At 42.2% G+C, this 18838-nt stretch overlaps 1 protein-coding gene and 1 long non-coding RNA gene across 4 annotated transcripts; one reads left to right on the forward strand and one right to left on the reverse strand.

The window, feature by feature from the left end:
• The first annotated feature begins 4918 nt into the window (after positions 1-4918).
• Positions 4919-9808, forward strand: LOC116050573. The gene is made up of 3 exons (XR_004105109.1): positions 4919-5002; positions 5774-5778; positions 9798-9808. It is a non-coding gene; the product is annotated as an uncharacterized LOC116050573 (long non-coding RNA).
• A 3249-nt stretch (positions 9809-13057) lies between these two features.
• npy8br (neuropeptide Y receptor Y8b) lies at positions 13058-18069 on the reverse strand. 3 transcript variants are annotated; one of them, XM_035998065.1, is made up of 3 exons: positions 17871-18069; positions 17253-17404; positions 13058-15490 (listed from the first exon to the last, which is right to left on the reverse strand). In XM_035998065.1, the coding sequence occupies exon 3, from the start codon at positions 15319-15321 to the stop codon at positions 14212-14214; it is 1110 nt and encodes a 369-aa protein (XP_035853958.1). In that variant the 5' UTR covers positions 15322-15490; positions 17253-17404; positions 17871-18069; the 3' UTR covers positions 13058-14211. The 3 variants fall into 3 exon arrangements, with proteins under 3 accessions (XP_035853958.1, XP_031156627.2, XP_035853959.1); XM_031300767.2 differs by having other exon boundaries at positions 17253-17443; positions 17871-18057; XM_035998066.1 differs by having other exon boundaries at positions 17791-18057.
• Between the last annotated feature and the right edge of the window lie 769 nt (positions 18070-18838).

The following is an 18838-nucleotide window of genomic DNA, read 5'->3' on the forward strand; positions in this document are numbered from 1 at the left end:
AGAATTACAGCCACTAGAGCCAGTCCCACAATGAGCTTTCCTTAGGATGTGCTATTTCTGTGTCTGTAGCTATTGAGGAGGAGAGAGGGGGGGGGCAAGGTGGAGGGTGGGGGTGTGGCCTTGACCAACTGCCACTTTGCTCGTTTGAAAGCCATGATGTCTCTCTTTCTCATGGGTGGGCCAAATTCTCTGGGTGGGCAAAGCAGAGAAAGGGGAGGTAACCTTGCTCCTTATGACCTCATAAGGAGGAGATTCTAGATCGGCCCATCTGAGCTTTCATTTTCTCAAAGGCAGAGCAGGATACCCAGGGCTCGGTTTACACCTATCGCCATTTCTAGCCACTGGGGGACCATAGGCAGGCTGGGGGAACGCATATTATTGTTAAAAAACCTCATCAAGTGAAATTGTCATGCCATGGGACCTTTAAAAGAGTAGTTAAAACATCTGTTAAAAGAGAATTTAAAAAAAAAACCCAGCTAAAATAGAATAAGACAAATATGAAATACAAGAATAAACGTTACAGTGCAGTGTAAGAAATGAACAATTCCATAAAAAAGGCAACATCAAAAAGAAAAGAGCCTTGATTTAAAGAATGGCAGTGGACCTGCAGTTTTCTGGGTGTTTGTTCCAGATATTACAAGGTTGTTTTCCCAAAAGATGTGTCTGCCTTTGTTTTGAAAGAAGCTTCATATCCTTCATTTGGTTTTTCTTGTCTCTCCCTTTTCTATTCTACATTCCTTGATTCGCTCATCTTCTTTCATTTATTTTCTTCTGCTCCCTTCTTTATATTTTCACCATTTGTATCCTTCATTTGCCGTCCAGCTTCCCTTCATTTGCAACACCACCTTTTCTTTCTTTCATGGATGAGAGGATCTGTCTCTCTGTCTTTCTCCCATCGACCCTTCCACTACTTTTCTTCTTCCTTCAGGCTACTTCTCCAAATTTCCGCAGCCCACCCACCCTCTTCTCTTTCATATTACTACCCTTTCCTTAGGTTTTATTCATTTCTTGCCTTCATTTTCTTCAATTTCCTTTTATCTGAACTCTCCACCCTTTCTATCCTACATGGATGGGAGATGTAGGGCCGTCTTCCATCCCTTTTCATTTCTTTCACCTTCCACCTTTTCTTTTGTTCATTACCTTCTCTTTTCCTCTCGATCTCCATCGGTCTTTTATCATCTCACCTTTGAATCGTTCCCCTCGCGACCATTCGTCCTTCTCCTTCCTTTCTATTCTTCCTTGTTTACCTCCCCATCCTTTCCGGGTGGATGGGAGAGGAAGGGCTTTCTCCCATCCACCTACTTCATTTAACTACGTCTTTTATTTCCCTCCTATCTATCCCTAGTATCTCATACATCTTTGTCTTTCTCCTCTACCTCTCAATCCTTTCTATCCTTTACCTGCCATCATTTACAGCTCCACCCATCCTATCATTATTTCCCCTATCTTTCCCTCCCATCCTCCTTTGATCATCCTTCCTATTTCTCCATGCTTCTCTGTTTGTTCAAAACGTCTCTCATCCCAACGTTTCTCATCCCTCCACACCAACGACTGCACCTCAGGTCTGTTAAACAATTTGCAGATAACACAACAGTCACCGGCCTCACACAGTGGTTCCCAACTGACTCGTGACCTCTTACAAAAAAAATCTGTGTCTGGTCCCTTGTCACATGCTTTAGATGTTTTTGAGTTGCTAGCAGTTTCCCCCAACCCCCATAAAAAAAATGGTTCACATTTAAATTAATGTTTTGGGGCCCAAAACATTCATCGGCTCCGCTGCGTGTCGGCTCCGTGCTCCGCCGTCCTTCAATACCCACCAGGTCCGTACATAGACAGTAGGCCTATATAATAATGGACCAACAGATCCCGTTGCTCTGGACGGAGACCAGTGAAGGATATTAGAAGCACTTTTCCGGTGAGCGCTGAGCGTTACTGCGCAGCCTCCAACTGAGAGAGACGACATAAATGTGACGTGAGCAACCTGTCTGAAAGTTGGAAGTCTTCTAGTAGCTGTTCCAAGAGAAATCTCAATCATTCCCAATCTTGCAAAGACGGAGAGCGTAGGTATATGTAAGGAGATAACATGGACACAGGCTAATTATTGCTAACTAAAATGCTAGTTAACATTAGTAATTAAACTTAAACAGCTAATGTAAGTCGAAACTGTCTGCGAGCTTCTCCTGTACTGTACGGTAATTTCTCTACAATGCGACAGTAAGTCCCGTGGTTATGACACAATCGTTAGCCTATTTTTACAAAAACGTCTGCTACGGAGCCATAACGTGAGGTACAAGGTAATGGAGCCTTTTATAAATTGTCGTGTTTCTTTAGAAATAAACAATGGACAAATAGAGTCTTTAAACGCTTCAGATGTAAAGTTATTCGCTGTCAAAGTGACGTCAAAATGAATGGCAGTCAATGGAATGCTAACGTGGGGTGAGTGCTTATTAGCATCAAAATGGCGCCATAGGAGGTTTGGGTTGTGAGGAGACGCTTACCCACTTGGGTTCGTACTTGTTGTGGAACGGCTGCAGCCATGACTGACAGCTGAAGTCACGAGGACCCACGAGATCTCGCAAATTCACGTATGATCGCGCAATATAACAGGATGTAGTTTCTATAAACAGAACAACAAAACCAACAACATTTTGTTTCAGGCCTGTCTCCGCCCATTAGGACGTTTTCAAGGTGTAGTTCAGGGAAATATGATCCGCCGCCATGAGCACGGTGTATTTTATTTTGAAAATTAACCGGATGTTTTATTTTGTTTCTGTGCTCGACTTCCTGTCCCGCACTAATCTGCCCTGTGCTGAATTGCTGCGGAGCTCTCCGGCGTCCGTCAAAAATAGAAGCTCTGCGCATCTGCTCCGGAGGGGTGCGGATCGCCGGAGCTGGGATGGAGTCGGAACGCAGCCGTTCTGCAGTCAGTGAAAATACACATATTGACTTTAATGGAAACCTATTTGTGGAAATTGGGGGTCAGATTTATCCTATGACCCTTTGGGGAGGGCCCGAATCCTAGTTTGGGATCCCCTGGATTAAAATACTGCATATAAAATCAGCGTCACCTTGACAACAGTAAAATGCTGCTTACAAATTGATGCATCAGTATTATCAATCTAATAATATCAAATATGACTTCAGTCCCAGGGCCACTTTTATTTGTGGCCGTGGTACTTTTTTTTAGTGCTTTTATTTGGATACTTTAGGTACATTTTGTTGATAATACTGTACGTTTACTTAACCTAAGTAAGATTTTTAATAAATGACAGTTTACTTACACATTTAGGAGAAGTGGTGAGATATCATTACTGCCTCGACCTTTTCACAGCAAACATTTTGACTGGTCAGCAGGAAAAGCACAGGTGTAACAGATTCCGTTAACGAGGGCCCAGTTCCCTTAACTATCCCAGTAAACCATGCCAGTGAGCCAGCATGCACAATCTCAGGGCTCTGAGACTAGCACACCTAAATGGAATTCACTCGTTATTAATTACGCCTGTGCTTTTCCTGCTGGGTCAAAATCTCTGCTGTGAAAAAAAGGGATTTTAAAAAATAAATACATTTAAACTGGGTCAACACAAGAGGAAGCTACTAAAAGTCCAGAATATTTTTTTTCATTGTGACCCAAACACCACATAAAGCTTAACTGATGAGTCAGCTCAGTGCTCAGCCACCAGATGGCACTAAAGAACAACATGAAACTGCATCCTTAAAGTTTCTACTTCTTCATTGCTGTAGTGTTTTAATGTTGTCTGATTCATAGAATAATGTGCCATAAAATCTAAATCTAGACAATCTATCTGTCTACTGCTGAGACTGTATCTACAGTATTGTTCATAAGACTATATGAAATCCGGTCAATACTTATTGTAATTAACTGCACTTTATTGTGTTTGTTCACCTTGATGAGGACATGTGTGTCTGAAGCCAATTTATTGTATTGTAATAGCTCATTGCTTGCTTGGCTTGTTTCATGCACACTCCACAATCTCCTTTGGATTATAAAAGTGCTTATTCATGGTTTGATAAGCAACATGACAATGATTTGACCAGGCGACACATGTGTGGGTGTTTGCCAATAGCGTATGGAATTTAAACAAACTGAATAACAAATCGAAGTGCATTCATCATGGAGATGTGACAGTACATTAGCCTGTAATATCCTGCTGAAGAGCATATGGGGATCTCCCTCTCTTATCTCCAATGGAAAGTGTGTTTTTCAAAGTAGTTCAATCTGTCTGTCACTCTGCTGTTACTCAGCAAACACACACAACACAAAATCACTTCCGTGTTTTCAGCTACTTTTGTTAAACACACACCAGACACCATATGGGTCAAGTATTGTCCTTTATTGAAAGTGATTTGATAAGGGATTAATATAGCACAGCAGGACATACAATATTTACTTAAGATCAATACCACTGTGTATAGTGCCCATATACCCTCCATATCTGAAGCATTGCTTGCAGCAAGGAACATTATTTGCATTTTGTAAAAGTGGAAACATCAAAGCAGCCCTAATATGGGTTATTAAAGAATAGATTTAGACACAAGCAGTGTGGCAAGCAATCAATGTTTTCAAACAGCACTGTAATCAAGAACATGACACTGCTGAGCTTGTACTCTTGCAGTAGAGCTACGAGGTCTGCCAGGTTACTTCTAATTAGTCTCACCGAGACCAGCCTGAAACAGATTGAACTACTAAAGGGGCCATTAGGGCCATAATGAATGTTGTGTGTTGAATGTTCGCTGGCTCCTAAACTTGTGAGGATAAATCAACAATAGGCTTTTTTTTTTTTACAGCAGACATTTTGACTTGTCATAGCAGGAAGCGCTAATTACATTAAAGGAGTAGCTTAACATCTTGGGAAATGTGCTTGCCCAAGAGCTAGATGAGTAGATTGATACCATATGAAGCTGCCACCAGCAGCTGGTTAGCTTAGCTTGGCATAAAGACTGGAAACTTGGGGAAACGGCTAGCCTAGCTCTGTCCAGAGTGGTCTTTATGTTGAGCTAAGCTTACTGGCTGCTGTCTGTAGCTTAATATCTGCCGTACAGACTACAGAGTGGTATCTTCTCTTCCCTTTTGATGTCATTCTCTTGTCTGCATGATAAATATGAAGCTACCACCAGCTAGCTTAATTTAGCATAGGCCTACGGAGGGAAACAGCCAACCTGGCTCCGTGTAAAGTTAACAAAATCCACCTACTAGCACCTCTAAAGCCCACTAATTAACATGTTATATATCATTTGTTTAATCCATACAAAAACTGTCAAAATAGCAATTTTCCATTTTATGTATTTCTCCTGGTTGGGACCAGTTATTCCCTGAGGTGTCACCTTTACACCTACGTTTTTGTATATAGAGGCGTAGTCCCTCACCTTCCGGTGAACCACCATGGGACCTTGTTTTAGGAAAAAAATATGTCCGGTAGGGAATAGTGAGAAACAAATAATTATTTGATTTGATATTATTTGCAATGTCCCATTGAATTGAATTTAATCCAGTTTGAATTGAGCCATTAATTACACATAATTTAAAAGATCATTTTGCAAGTCAAGAAAGTCTCAGTTTGTTGTAAAACTGTTTAAGTACAAGACTGTAAAAAAAATGTAATTAGAAAAACTCCTTACCTCGAAGTCGCATATAAGTGACGTCTCACTGAAGCTACGATGCCTGTGTGTTTTCTTACGTAATGTTACTCACACAAGCAGAGCAATCTCGCTTCTCGGTTGATAAAAAGATGCTGGAGAAAACACATCAGGTAAGGTAACGTTACATGTGTTGTGGACATATTTGGTTGTGGAACATAGCTAAGCTCGCTAGCTAGTGAGCAAGCCGAGCATTAAGCAAGGTGACGTAAATTGTGCAAGACAAGATAGTTCACTGAGTGGTTTCACACAAAAATGAAGTCGTACCAGGGGCGATTCTAGGACCAGACCTTTAGGGGGGCTCGGCCCCCTAATGAGAATGTGACACGGATACAGTGCCTTGCAAAAGTGTTAACCCCCCCCCCCTGCTAAATCAGTAATTTCATTAGCCGATAATCTCTGAGCTAGCTACTAAACAACAACGTCAGCTAATTTTTTTTAACTAAACCTGTCACAGTAATAACGACCAATTTGACACAATGTTCTAACATTCAACAATTTTAGTTGCTTACGTTTCCATTTGGGTTCTAATCTGTGCCATGGAATTACCAACTTCTTCTTTGGGGACTACCAACGTTAAACTTTACATCCACACTCCGGCTCTCCCTCTGAAAGATTAGATAGAGATTCAGCCAAAGGCGGGAGTCTGGCACAACCTCCTCCGATTGGCCAAAACTACATTTCTGTTGACCCTTTCCTGACTGGGTTACAGGTGCATAGCCTCGGCGACAGCGACACAGGATATTAAACCTGTTCCAAGCCCTTTGAACCTGTGATTGTTTGTCCTCTGTCACTAACAGATAATTTGTCAAACTCTAACTTGAAGCACTAAAATTGGTTTCAAAAAATATATCTGTTTTTTATTATTATAATTTTTAGGGGGGCTGAGATGAAATTTAGGAGGGCTTGAGCCCCCCTTAAAAGGGTCTTAAATCGCCCATGAGTCGTACTTCAACAAACCTAAGACAAACTGTGACTTTCTGAAGTTGCAATGTTATCTTTTGAATTGATCATCATTACTGCCGACGTTGTCTTTGCTGTAATCAAATCAGTCTATATTTATGTTTAACATGAAGTATACTACTGCTTGAGTGCAGGGGAAATGGGAAACATGCATGTGTACAGACAAGGCTAGCAGCAGCAGCGCCGCATCAGACAGAAAACGCCACACAGTCGCCATGCAACTGACACGCAACAGAAACGCCACGTTCCCGCCACGCAGGCAGTGTGCAGGAGCCCTAAGACAAACTGTGACTTTCTGAAGTTGCAATGTTATCTTTTGAATTGATATACATCATATGTGTAATTCATGACTCAATTCTAACAGGATCAAAAAATTATTTGACTCTTCAAATTCACTACCGTACATATTTTTTTCCCAAAATAAGGTTCCATGGGGTCCACCGGAAGGGGAGGGACTTCGCCTCTCTTTGGCTTTAACAAATGAGATATACAGTAGGCTATGTGTAAGTTAATTAGTGAGCTTTAGAGGTGCTGGTAGGCGGATTGTTTTTTAACCTTCAGACAGCTGTCTCCCAGATTCCTGTATTTATGCTAAGATAGCCATCTCCTGGCTCCAGTTACATATTTGCTGTTGAATAAGCACTATTATAATGCATTTGTTCCATGTGTCCTAGTAGGCCATGCCAGTAAATCAGCATGCACAGTAAAATGGCCCTGGCAAACCTAAATGGAATACAGTCATCATTAACTTTATTAATTAGACCTCCGCCTGTGCTTTTCCTGCTACGTCTGCAGTAAAAAATAAATCCATATTACTTTACAGGGACTGCTTACAATTATTCCACCTTCGAAAGAAAGTCAACAGGAAAATTACTGTATGTGCCATCAAGTACCTGCAGCAATAAAATGATGTCTCACTTTCTTTTCTGTCCTTCTTTTGAAGCGAGAGAACCCCTGACTGAGCTGGTTCCACCAGAAATACTTTAGCCTGGCGTAGCTCCTCTCTGTCTGTGTTTGATAAAATGCCTTTAATAGCTTGGTGCTCTATGTCAGCTTGAAGGAAACCCATCGAAACCCCTGAGAAAGCTGTAACCAGGCAACTAAAGTCAAGTCTGTGATTTACCACTTCTTCTTCTGATCAAAGAAAATGGAAGGTCAGACGCAGAGGCCAAATCCTAAATTGCTAGGGAAAGATTGTAGAGAGGAAATCATTTCTTGTCCATCTGTTGAAAAAATATCTATCTATCTATCTATCTATCTATCTATCTATCTATATTTTTTTGTAAAGACGGCACATGCATGCAACCAACCACTAAAACCAATCCTGACAAAAACTGGCTGACACCAATTAGGGGTTTCTATTCCTGGTTGTCAAGTGTGCTTGTGTTATGCAAGACAAAACTCTGTGTGTGTGTGTGTGTGTGTGTGTGTGTGTGTGTGTGTGTTATTAATTCTACAGAAGACGAGACTGAGGCCCAGAAATATCTTCCAGTATACGATTCTACATTTATTTCTACATTTATTTCAAAAGCGGAGACACACAGGACTGATTTGTCTCGAATTCATCTCGGAGGAATACATGTGTGCAACCCAGGTCGGGCTCATAAGGGGGCTGACACAAAATTCATGCTGTTATGTCGATATCAAAACTAAACGTGTCAAAAGCAGGAAATGCTCCCTGAAACAAACCCTACCACACAAATCTGATGAATGAGCAAGCGCCTGATCCAAGGCGGAACAATTAGGGCAATTGAATAGAAAAAGGAAAGGAAGGAAATATCAACTGAGCTTATCTATGTGTTTGACCCTAAGATGAGCTACCTGTCAGTTTCAATGCGCCCTACATACGTTAGTATATATATTGCCATGATTAGGATTCCGCAGGCAGCAGTCCAACTCCCTCTGACCTTTTCATCTGCCGGAACAAAAATATTAGTTCCTTTTCACAAGGGATCAAAGGTGCACAAGGACAATGTCAATGTCAATTTATTTATATAGCATGTTTTAAAAACAACTGGGTTGACCAAAGTGCTTTACAAGAACCAAAAAACAACTATAATACAACTGAATAAAGGAAAATAATAAACGAATAAAAGGTAATAATATTGTTCCTTAACTGGAAAAAAAAGATGTTTTTAACAGTGATTTGAAGTGTTGGAGAGTAGGGCCGGTTCTAATATGAAATGGTAAACTGTTCCACAAGTTAGGGGCGGCTACAGCAAAGGCTCAGTCACCTCTGGTTATGAGCCTGGTTTTTGGCACATCCAGGAGGAGCAGATTGGCTGATCTCAGTACTCTTGCTGGAGTATGAGCATGAAGGAACTCGGTCAGGTAAGGCGACGTCAGTCCTTGGATAGATTCAAAAGTTAAAGGTCCTATGACATGCTGCTTTTTGGATGCTTTTATATAGGCCTCAGTGGTCCCCTAATACTGTATCTGAAGTCTCTTTCCCGAAATTCAGCCTTGGTGCAGAATTACAGCCACTAGAGCCAGTCCCACAATGAGCTTTCCTTAGGATGTGCCATTTCTGTGTCTGTAGCTTTAAATGCTATTGAAGAGGAGAGAGGGGGGGGCAAGGTGGAGGGTGGGGGTGTGGCCTTGACCAACTGCCATGATTTGCTCGTTTCTCATGGGTGGGCCAAATTCTCTGGGCGGGCAAAGCAGAGAAAGGGGAGGTAACCTTTCCCCTTATGACAACATAAGGGGAAGATTCCAGATCGGCCCATCTGAGCTTTCATTTTCTCAAAGGCAGAGCAGGATACCCAGGGCTCGGTTTACACCTATCGCCATTTCTAGCCACTGGGGGACCATAGGCAGGCTGGGGGAACTCATATTAATGTTAAAAAACCTAATAAAGTGAAATTTTCATGCCATGGGACCTTTAACAGTAAGATTTTGAAATCAATCCTGTAGCGAACAGGTAGCCAGTGGAGGGAGCGCAACACAGGTCTAATGTGGTCCCTCTTTTTGTTTTCCTGTCAGGAGGCGGGCAGCGGCGTTTTGGACTCGCTGCAGGCGTTGAATAGATGACTGGTCTAAACCCATATACAAAGAATTAAAAGTAGTCAAGTCGTGAAGTAATGAAGGCATTGATCACCCTCTTTAAGTCTTTAGGACGTAGATAGGCCTTTCCCTTGGCTATATTTCTCAGCTGAAAGAAGCTAGACCTGACAATGGAGGAAATCTGCTTGTCAAATTTAAAAGCGCTGTCAAAATAGACACCAAGACTCTTTACAGTGGAGCAAATATTAGGAGCTAGAGAACCATACGGTGCCCACATCATGAAATTTAGGAGGGCTTGAGCCCCCTAAAAGGGTCTTAAACTGCCCATGGGTCGTACTTTGAACAAACCTAAGGGCTCCTGCACACTGGCTGCGTGGCATGAGCGTGTCAGCTTCATGGCGTGTCCATTTATATTTCAGCTCCCATGTTAACAGGTTAGAGCTTGCACACTGCCTGCGTGACACGCACGTCTCAGGCGCAGCTCGAGTCGCGCCGAAAACGCGTGCATGCTAGAAATGGAACCGACGCCTATTTTTCACGTGACACGTGTGTTGGAAGCGTTTCCATTCAAAATAGAATAGGAAAAGATGTTTGTCATTTTGACACAAATACATTTAATAAATGACATTTTGATGTTTGAAAGTCTCTAGGTTTTGACATAAATGCAGATATAAATGGAATTTAAAAAAATGATAATAAATAATTATCGATTTTCAAATATTGCATCTGTTTATACAGAATGAAATATTCTGTAGCCTATTTTGCCATCAATTCTGCCGACGGTGTCTTTGCTGTAATCAAATCAGTCTATATTTATGTTTAACATGAAGTATACTACTGCTTGAGTGCAGGGGAAATGGGAAACATGCATGTGTACAGACAAGGCTAGCAGCAGCAGCGCCGCGTCAGACACATTTCTGGTGTGCAAAGACATAGAAAACGCCACGCAGCCGCCACGCAACAGAAATGCCACGCTCACGCCACGCTCAAGCCACGCAGGCAGTGTGCAGGAGCCCTAAGACAAATTGTGACTTTCTGAAGTTGCAATGTTATCTTTTGAATTGATATACATCATATGTGTAATTCATGACTCAATTCTAACAGGATCAAAAAATTATTTGACTCTTCAAATTCACTACCGTACATATTTTTTTTCCGAAATAAGGTTCCATGGGGTCCACCGGAAGGGGAGGGACTTCGCCTCTTTGGCTTTAACAAATGAGATATACAGTAGGCTATGTGTTAGCTAATTAGTGAGCTTTAAAGGTGCTGGTAGGCGGATTGTTTTTTTACCTTCAGACAGCTGTCTCCCAGATTCCTTTATTTATGCTATATAGCCATCTCCTGGCTCCAGTTACATATTTGCTGTTGAATAAGCACTATTATAATGCATTTGTGCGGCATATGTGAATTATATTGAAATCACCACAAACAATGGCTTTGTCTGACCTCATCACATACAAGATTTTGAAAAGACCTTTTGTACCACATCTAAGTTGTCACCCCTTTATAAAAGTTATAATTTAATTCCTTACGCTCAGTGTGGACCCTGCAGATGCACTTTATGCTGTAGATCCTGTGAATACTGTACACGTATTTTAACATTTTGATCTTTAAGAGCTTTCTACAAAGCAATGGAAAGTATTGATAGCTATTATTCTAACAATTGATATGGGGACAAGGCAAAAACAGGGTGAATTATGCCGTCTTCCTAGCACGGCAGGCAAGAAAAATGTGACAGAAGAGAATTAAAAATGCTCAAAACAACAGCTTGAGGAAATCTCTCGCCAACTATGTAGTTCATGCTGTTCCTGCGATCTGGAGAGATTTCTCATATGAGAATCGCTCTAAATGAAAACGCAGAGAGCCATGATGCTAATCTTTCTGGAACTGCTCCACTGACAAGGAGAGTCTGGTCCTGTGGACTGATTAAGTGTTTGCCTCCAGCTCAACTTCATTTCAGTGCCCAGGCCCCTTAGCAGTTACTTGGGTAACAATTTAAAATGGCATCATTTGAGTTCCACTCGTTAAGTGTCGCAGGAGTACGACAGCACCTCCGGCATCTTGGGTCCTTTCTTCCAGACAAAATCAACGCTGCTGTTTTCATTCGATGGTGTTTTTTTTTAAAGGAAAGACAGAGGAGAGGAAGGAACCGTAGGATAAGAGAGGGGGTTGACAGTCTGTAAAGGACAGCTCAGACAAAGGCAGCGGAAACACACTGTCAATTATGCCGACAAGGACCTCTGAGAGCTCTCTTATGGGCTAAATTGCTCTTGGACAACAGTTTGTTAGGTTGTGTGTAGTCTATATCCTTTGTGTTCCGCTTCCGGGATTGCACCGGCGCAACAGGAAATTCCGCCGGATGCATGTATTTTCCGTTTCCTTACGCTTTCTTTGTGTTGAAATTTAAACTCCGGTGGATGTATGAGGACTATTGTTAACTGCTCCTCAGATCTCTGCCTGTTAAATTGACACAGCTAGCTAGACTATCTGTCCAATCGGAGTTTTCTCTCGCACAACTATTTTGCAGCGGCTCTGTGCGGAGTTTAGCACCGCCCATGACGATTCTGATTGGTTTAAAGAAATGCCAATAAACCAGAGCACCCTCCCATCCCCGAATGCTATGTGAAGTAGCCTGACCCTCCTTCAGCGTGCTTTGGAGGAGGGTGTGGCAAAGCTAGACTAGGTTGTTAGGTGTGAGATGCCTTCAGAGTAAAAAAAAAAACAGATTTGGCTTTCTGTGAGGTGTAAAAACATGCTACATTTGACCTCCTGACATTAAAAACACCAAAGCTTAAAGGCAGCGACAATCTCACCCTTTCTTTTACTCTTGGTTGATATACTTCGTCTTTGAGACGGATAAAAGTATAACTGTTAACATGCGTCACCACAGCATGAATATTTAGCACAACTCCCATTGATCTCTCATACAGTTTTTTTACCCTCCCCATGCTGTTTTAACATCTAAGGCACCAAACACAACACTGATTTATTCAACACTACATGCACAGCTAAAATGTGTTGTGCTCTCAGATGTACCCCTAAATAATGCACACAGAGGCAGCACACTGAATTTGACCTCAGGAAGAAAAAACGATTTTGCAACAATTGACTGTTTAGATTTTCTTTTTCTGTACGTCACAAACCAGGATTAGGATCCCACACTGACTCCACACTGCTACCTCAAGCGGAAACGTGCAGTCTGGTCTCGGTGTACCATTTGAAGCCTTTAATGGGAGACTTAGGGACATAGGACCGATCAATTATCTGCTAAAAGCTGAGAATGATGAATGGATGAATTGACCGTCAAGGTGACAGAAAAATCTATTCTGTGCACACTCAACAACCACAACAGCAACAACAAATGCAGTGCAAGAATTGAACATCAAACAGTCAAAACTGTGACTCATTAAAACCAAATATTGCAACATGGACGTTATCATTAAAGGTGATAGTAGATGTTTTAATTTAGTTCAATACCACAAAGAGAAGTGACTTACAACAGGTTTCCTAGGAGATATCTGCTATGCTACACAGTGCTCTCCCCCCACCACACCATAAGCTATACATTTTACAGGTCATACATGTATTTAGCAATGTTATTTACAGCAGAAGAACCCCGCTCTGACTAAGTCCTTTACTGCTTCTTTGACATCTTGATATATGCTTGTTAAATGGCACATTTTATGAGAAAAAAAACAAAAAAACACCCCACTTGCACAACACACTGCAGCGCAGACCTTGGCGGACAGCATGGGATGTATATAGCTCTTGCCAAGGTTCTCTGTAAAAGATCATTACATTGTTTGTGGTGATTTTAGGTCATGATAAATGCATTAGGATGATGCCAGTATATTGTCTCAGTGAACGCCTGGAGTCACATTTAATGCACTAATGTTCTCTCCTTCAGTTATGTAATGAGCTACTCTGTTGATAATCATTAACACATCAAAGTTTACAATCTCTCACACCCTCGCTTTTTTTTTATCAATACTATTAATATAAAACAGCAAAATTGAAAAGAACATTTGCAGTGCCCCAACCCCTTTGTCCTTTCAGTTGTCTTGGGGGGGGGGGGGGGTTCAATTCACATTTAAAGCAGGTAACAGTGTGAAAAACAAACCTTACACAGCTGATATTCAGTGAAACGTGACTTCTGAGTAGATCCCAGTGCTTCAGAAAAAAAAAAACATGACAGATTTACCAGATTAAATGCTGTCTAACGAAGATTCGCATGTGCCCACAGCACATGAGGAACGGACTATACAGAGTTGTAAAAGTGCTCATGTAAAGTGCCTTCACTCGCCCTACAATACTTAAACTTGTCCAATCTTTGCACCATCAATGTGTTATCTACTTCCTCTTACATGCTAACTCATACTGAAGCGAGGGCGTTGGCCCGTGCTGGTAAAGTCTCTTCAATGGGCTCTCTCTGGACTGCTGTGCTGTGAGGTTTATAACTTTGTAAATGTCAACCTCGCTTTTGGACGTAACAAAGCAAAAAATAAAATAAAAATAAAGAGCTCCAAAGAATGACACAATGAAGGCTGAAGAAGCCCCAGTAGTCTCTTTGTCTTTCACTGAAAAGTCTTAGGATCTAATGCTCATGCTCATAGACCCATTGCTCAAGATTGACCCCTTGGTGACTTCTGTGCTGACGGTGGAGAGCGGGACGCTCTCGTAACTCTCTGTCACCCCCCAGCAGCGACAGCGCAACAGGGCAGACTTCACCTGTTTCTGGAAATTGCTGTTGAGGAAACCATAGATGATGGGGTTGACGCAGGTGGAGGCCATGGCCGCGAGGTGGCAGGCTGAGAAGATGACGTCATGGCCGCAGGACGGGATGGCCTCGTGGTTCCAGTCGAACACCGTGTTGAAGACGGTGAGAGGGAGCCAGGAGAGGGCAAACGCCACCACTATGGAGAACAACATGGCGTTGATCCTGGTGGCGCCCTTGGTTTTCCTTTGAGTGGTGTTCCTGCCGCGCTCCACCATGTCCTTCCGCCTCCTGAGGCGCAGGTAGACGTGCAGGTAGCAGATCATGATGAGGGCGAGAGGGAGAAAGTACTGGAAGACCAGCAGGGAGGTGGTGTAAGCTCGCCGCTCTTGAACTGATGGCCACAGCTCCATGCACACAAGCTGGTCGCTGACCGGGAAGGGGAGACTCAGGTTCTGCAAAGGGAAGGTGAGTACGCTGTACGAGAGGAAAGGCGCCGAGATCAGGCAGGCAATGATCCAGGTGACAGCCACGGCCATGTAGGACTGGCCCACCATGGGCTTCCATCCTGTCGGGTGGACAATGAGCTGGTAGCGCTCCATGGCGATGAGGACGAGGGAGAAGATGGAAACAGTGACCGATATGCACTCGATGAACGGCGTGAGCTTACACAGGACTTCTCCTAGGATCCAGTGGTCCATCAGCGTGTAAATAATAGTCACTGGCAGGCACACAATGCACATGAGGATGTCAGAGCAGGACAGGTTGGCGATGAAGATGTTGGTGACGTTGCGCATCTCCTTGTGCCGTGTGATGACAAACACCAGGCAAGAGTTTCCAATGAGACCTACTGCCATAACTGCACTGTAAGCAATGATGAGAAAAGTGTTGCCACTCACTGAGAGGGAGCACTCGTCGGTGAAATCCCACGGTATCTCTTTCCACAAGGCTTGGTTGTGGTTGGTGTTGTGCTGCAGCTCCATGACGGCTTTCCTGGGCTCACTTCAAAAGCCGGGGGGGGGGGGGGCTTAATGGAACTAATTTGTTGTGTCACACCTGCTGTAATTACTTCATGAATAACATTTGCATTTTCTTACAGCTTTGCCTCATCCTTAATCTTCGGCAGTCTTTACAACGAAGTTTACTTGCTGCCTGAAAACAAGGGGGAAAAATGAAATGAGTTGAGCTTATACAAATTTCCAGTCATGAAAAGTGTATTTCTAAAGTTAGGAGCTCTTGAGATATTAAGAGGTTGGTTTATCACTCAAATTGAAATGTAGCTCCCATGAAAACTGCAGCATGCAAGGAAATTGACCCTAACTTGCTGAAAAAGCTAATTTCATCATTAGACGGTTACTACTTTTAAATAAGGATATGTGGCAGAAACTGATTCTCTTGCTTGCAGGTTTTTTTTTTTTTTTTTTTAAATCACAGTGTTTCTGAATGTAATCGCACAAGTGTCTTTATGTTATGTTTAGTGGTTCAGTTTCATCTTTGCACACACTGGCAGTGGATTCAGTATAGCAAAAACAGAGACGTATGAAGGGAATTATCAATGCTGGTATAATATGTAGATATCGTGAGGCTGATTTTCTCCTCAAGGACCGGCTATGAGAGTGAAATGATGCGCTGATAGCATGCCATCAAGAAAACAGCACAGATCCAGACTTCTTGGCATTGCTATAATGGCATGCTGATTTGAATTTCCATCACAATAATGTGATAATGACTGCTCCTTCAGGGACAATCATTCCCTCTCACTGTTTTCTCCCCTTTTGACAGCAGGAATTTATTCTGTTTCTGTCCATAAAGAACAGACACCTCTCGTTGTCGCTGAGCATTCACAATAGATTCTAAAGCACATGTGGTCCTTACAATCTCCAACAAATTAATGTACTGGAAAACAGAACAGAAATACAATTTTATTACACCAAGACCAAGAACCTTAGTAGTGTGTGTGTGTGTGTGTGTGTGTGTGTCTGTGTGTGTGTGTGTGTGTGTGTGTGTGTGTGTGTGTGTGTGTGTGTGTTTGTGTGTGTGTGTGTGTGTGTGTGTGTGTGTGTGTGTGTGTGCATGCGTGCTCGCGCAGCAGTGAAAAACAGTACTGATTAACCAGGATGTTTTGCCCTTGGCTCAAATCTTCAGAAATGAGCACTGCTATGTTAATAGAATAACAATCTACAGGATTTATCATTTTTAATTGAGGACTCCTTAACGATGACAAATGTTGACAGGCAGGACATTAATTGCTTATGGCTGTCTCTAGTATGAGCAGAAAGGTCCTATTATAATGTGCTGTTTAATCTGTGGTGATTACAAACAAAGAGTAATCATAACAAAAGTAAACACTTGTACCTGGAGCTAAGTACGGGAATACCACTTCATTTTCTTTGTGGTACAGTTGTTTTTTGTCTTGGCGTCTGGATAATTTAACCCCTTCTGGATATTAACCTGACTAAACCTGGCTGAATTTCTAAATATGAGGCCCGCATATCACACCCATTCTGTAGCCTTCATGCTAATCATTTATGGCAGAATTTGGACATTTTAAAGTGATGCATTGCTTTGTGTTGAGTCTGCTGTCCAAAGAGTGTCACAATGAAATGTAATAAGGACATTATTAATATTTGACATGAGACTTACTAATTAATGTGACAGATTATCTGCAGATATATATATATTTAAATATTTTAAATAAATTATATTAAAATATATTATATTTATTTAGTATCAGAAGTGGGATGGTTGTAAATGAGATTTTAAATCCGTATCTGACATCGTTCGGTCACCTCGCTAATCTACTTTGACATCACACAAGTCTGGATTTTATCATGCGAAAATGATTATGGGCATCACGCACGGGCGGATGAAAACCACATGAAGGGATGAAAAAGTGTCATAGTGGCTACTGTACCCTGGGTCTCTGCAGCTGTCCTGGATCCACTGTCTGTCTTCAGCTGTCCTGGATCCACTGTCTGTCTTCAGCTGTCCTGGATCCACTGTCTGTCTGCAACTGCGTTGTCTGACGCGGACTCTCTCGGCTCCGGACAGGTGGAGGAGACTCCTCTGTCCTCCAGTGTACCACAGAGTGTGCTGGCTGCTCTCCTGTCCGGGGGGGGGGGGCAGGACATCACTCATTTCCACCTAAACGTCCACTAAACCGCGCTACCTACACTTTTAGCATCCCCCTAAGGAGAACAGGCTGGCCAGTTAAGTAAGAAGAAAACTACAAATCACATCAGAATTAGCTCGCCTGACAGCACAGGGAATTCAAAAATACCAGCGCGTGCGATAAGATTGTTAAAACTCCCTAACGTTACACACACAGAACCCCATAAAGAAAAAAAATGTTAGGGTACTGAAACTGAAATATTAGAGTCGTTAGAGCTTTTGTCGTCGCATGTCATAAAAATACAAAATAACCGACCTTATAGGAAACATGTCTTTCCTACTTTCAGTTAAAACCCTCCACCCCTTAAACAGTTGAAGGCTAGCTTGAAATGCCGTGTTTTAATTAGCCGTTGTTTCTTACCGAGATGTTGTTTCCCCTCAGGCTTCCAGCGCTGCTTTGCATCAGGTGAGACACAACAAGAGTTTTTGGTCGAGGAGAACGTAGGAGGTGTCCTGCCAGGAGCACTGATAGGAACTGAGATAGCTCTTAAAGCGACCTTATGCCTCAGACTCAGGCAAGGGATGTGATTGGGGACATGTTACATAATAAAATCTCCGTTGCTCGCACGCACGCATGTACACCCGTGCTCAGGCACGCGCACTCACAGGGGCCAATGGGGGAACTGAGTTATTTGAATTTTTTTTACTCATGGTCTGTTTCACTATTAGTGAGCGACATTAGATGATTAATTTCGCTGAGCCTTCTCATATTGAGGCAGGTTTCATAATAGCCTAGCACCCCAATGAGAAGTCGCTGTAATGTAGGCTAATATTGATATTATGATGAGTGCAATGTTTAAAATTCCTAGGAGGATTATTGTGATTGCCATAAAAGGGCTAAATACAGTATGATGCCTGTGAACTATATTATAGGCTATTGTGTTCTTCTGTCCACATGGGGAACGTTTCTAAATCAAGACTGTATAGAGATGTGGAAGTATTTAGCTGTGGAAAACAGAAACAATGCTGTTTAAAGAAATTCAGACAGATTTTAAGTTTTCACACCCTGAGGATCTGTGGGTACAAACAGCTCTTATGAGTAGTGTTTTTTTTTATGTAGACAAACACAGAGTGTAAATTATAGAGGACTACTACATCATCTTGTGTTACATTGAAGTTCATTTTGTCACCCAAACACCACGATGCTAATTCTGCATCTAAAAAGAAAAAAATCCAAAATCATTTTCTGCTGCCACAATTTAATAATGACTATTGATTTACATCGATTGATATGTGCATGTATTCAAGGCCATGAACTAACTTCTCTATAAAGATCATTACGCTCGTCAGTGTGTAATGTACTGCAGCCCATATACCCAAAGCCAACCA

This window comes from Sander lucioperca, chromosome 2 (genome assembly GCF_008315115.2).
Source record: "Sander lucioperca isolate FBNREF2018 chromosome 2, SLUC_FBN_1.2, whole genome shotgun sequence".
Taxonomy (NCBI): Eukaryota; Metazoa; Chordata; class Actinopteri; order Perciformes; family Percidae; genus Sander; species Sander lucioperca.

What these genes read in the sequence shown, in the direction of transcription:
- npy8br (XM_035998065.1), bottom strand. Translation starts at nt 15,321, where the DNA reads ATGGAGCTGCAGCACAACACCAACCACAACCAAGCCTTGTGGAAAGAG.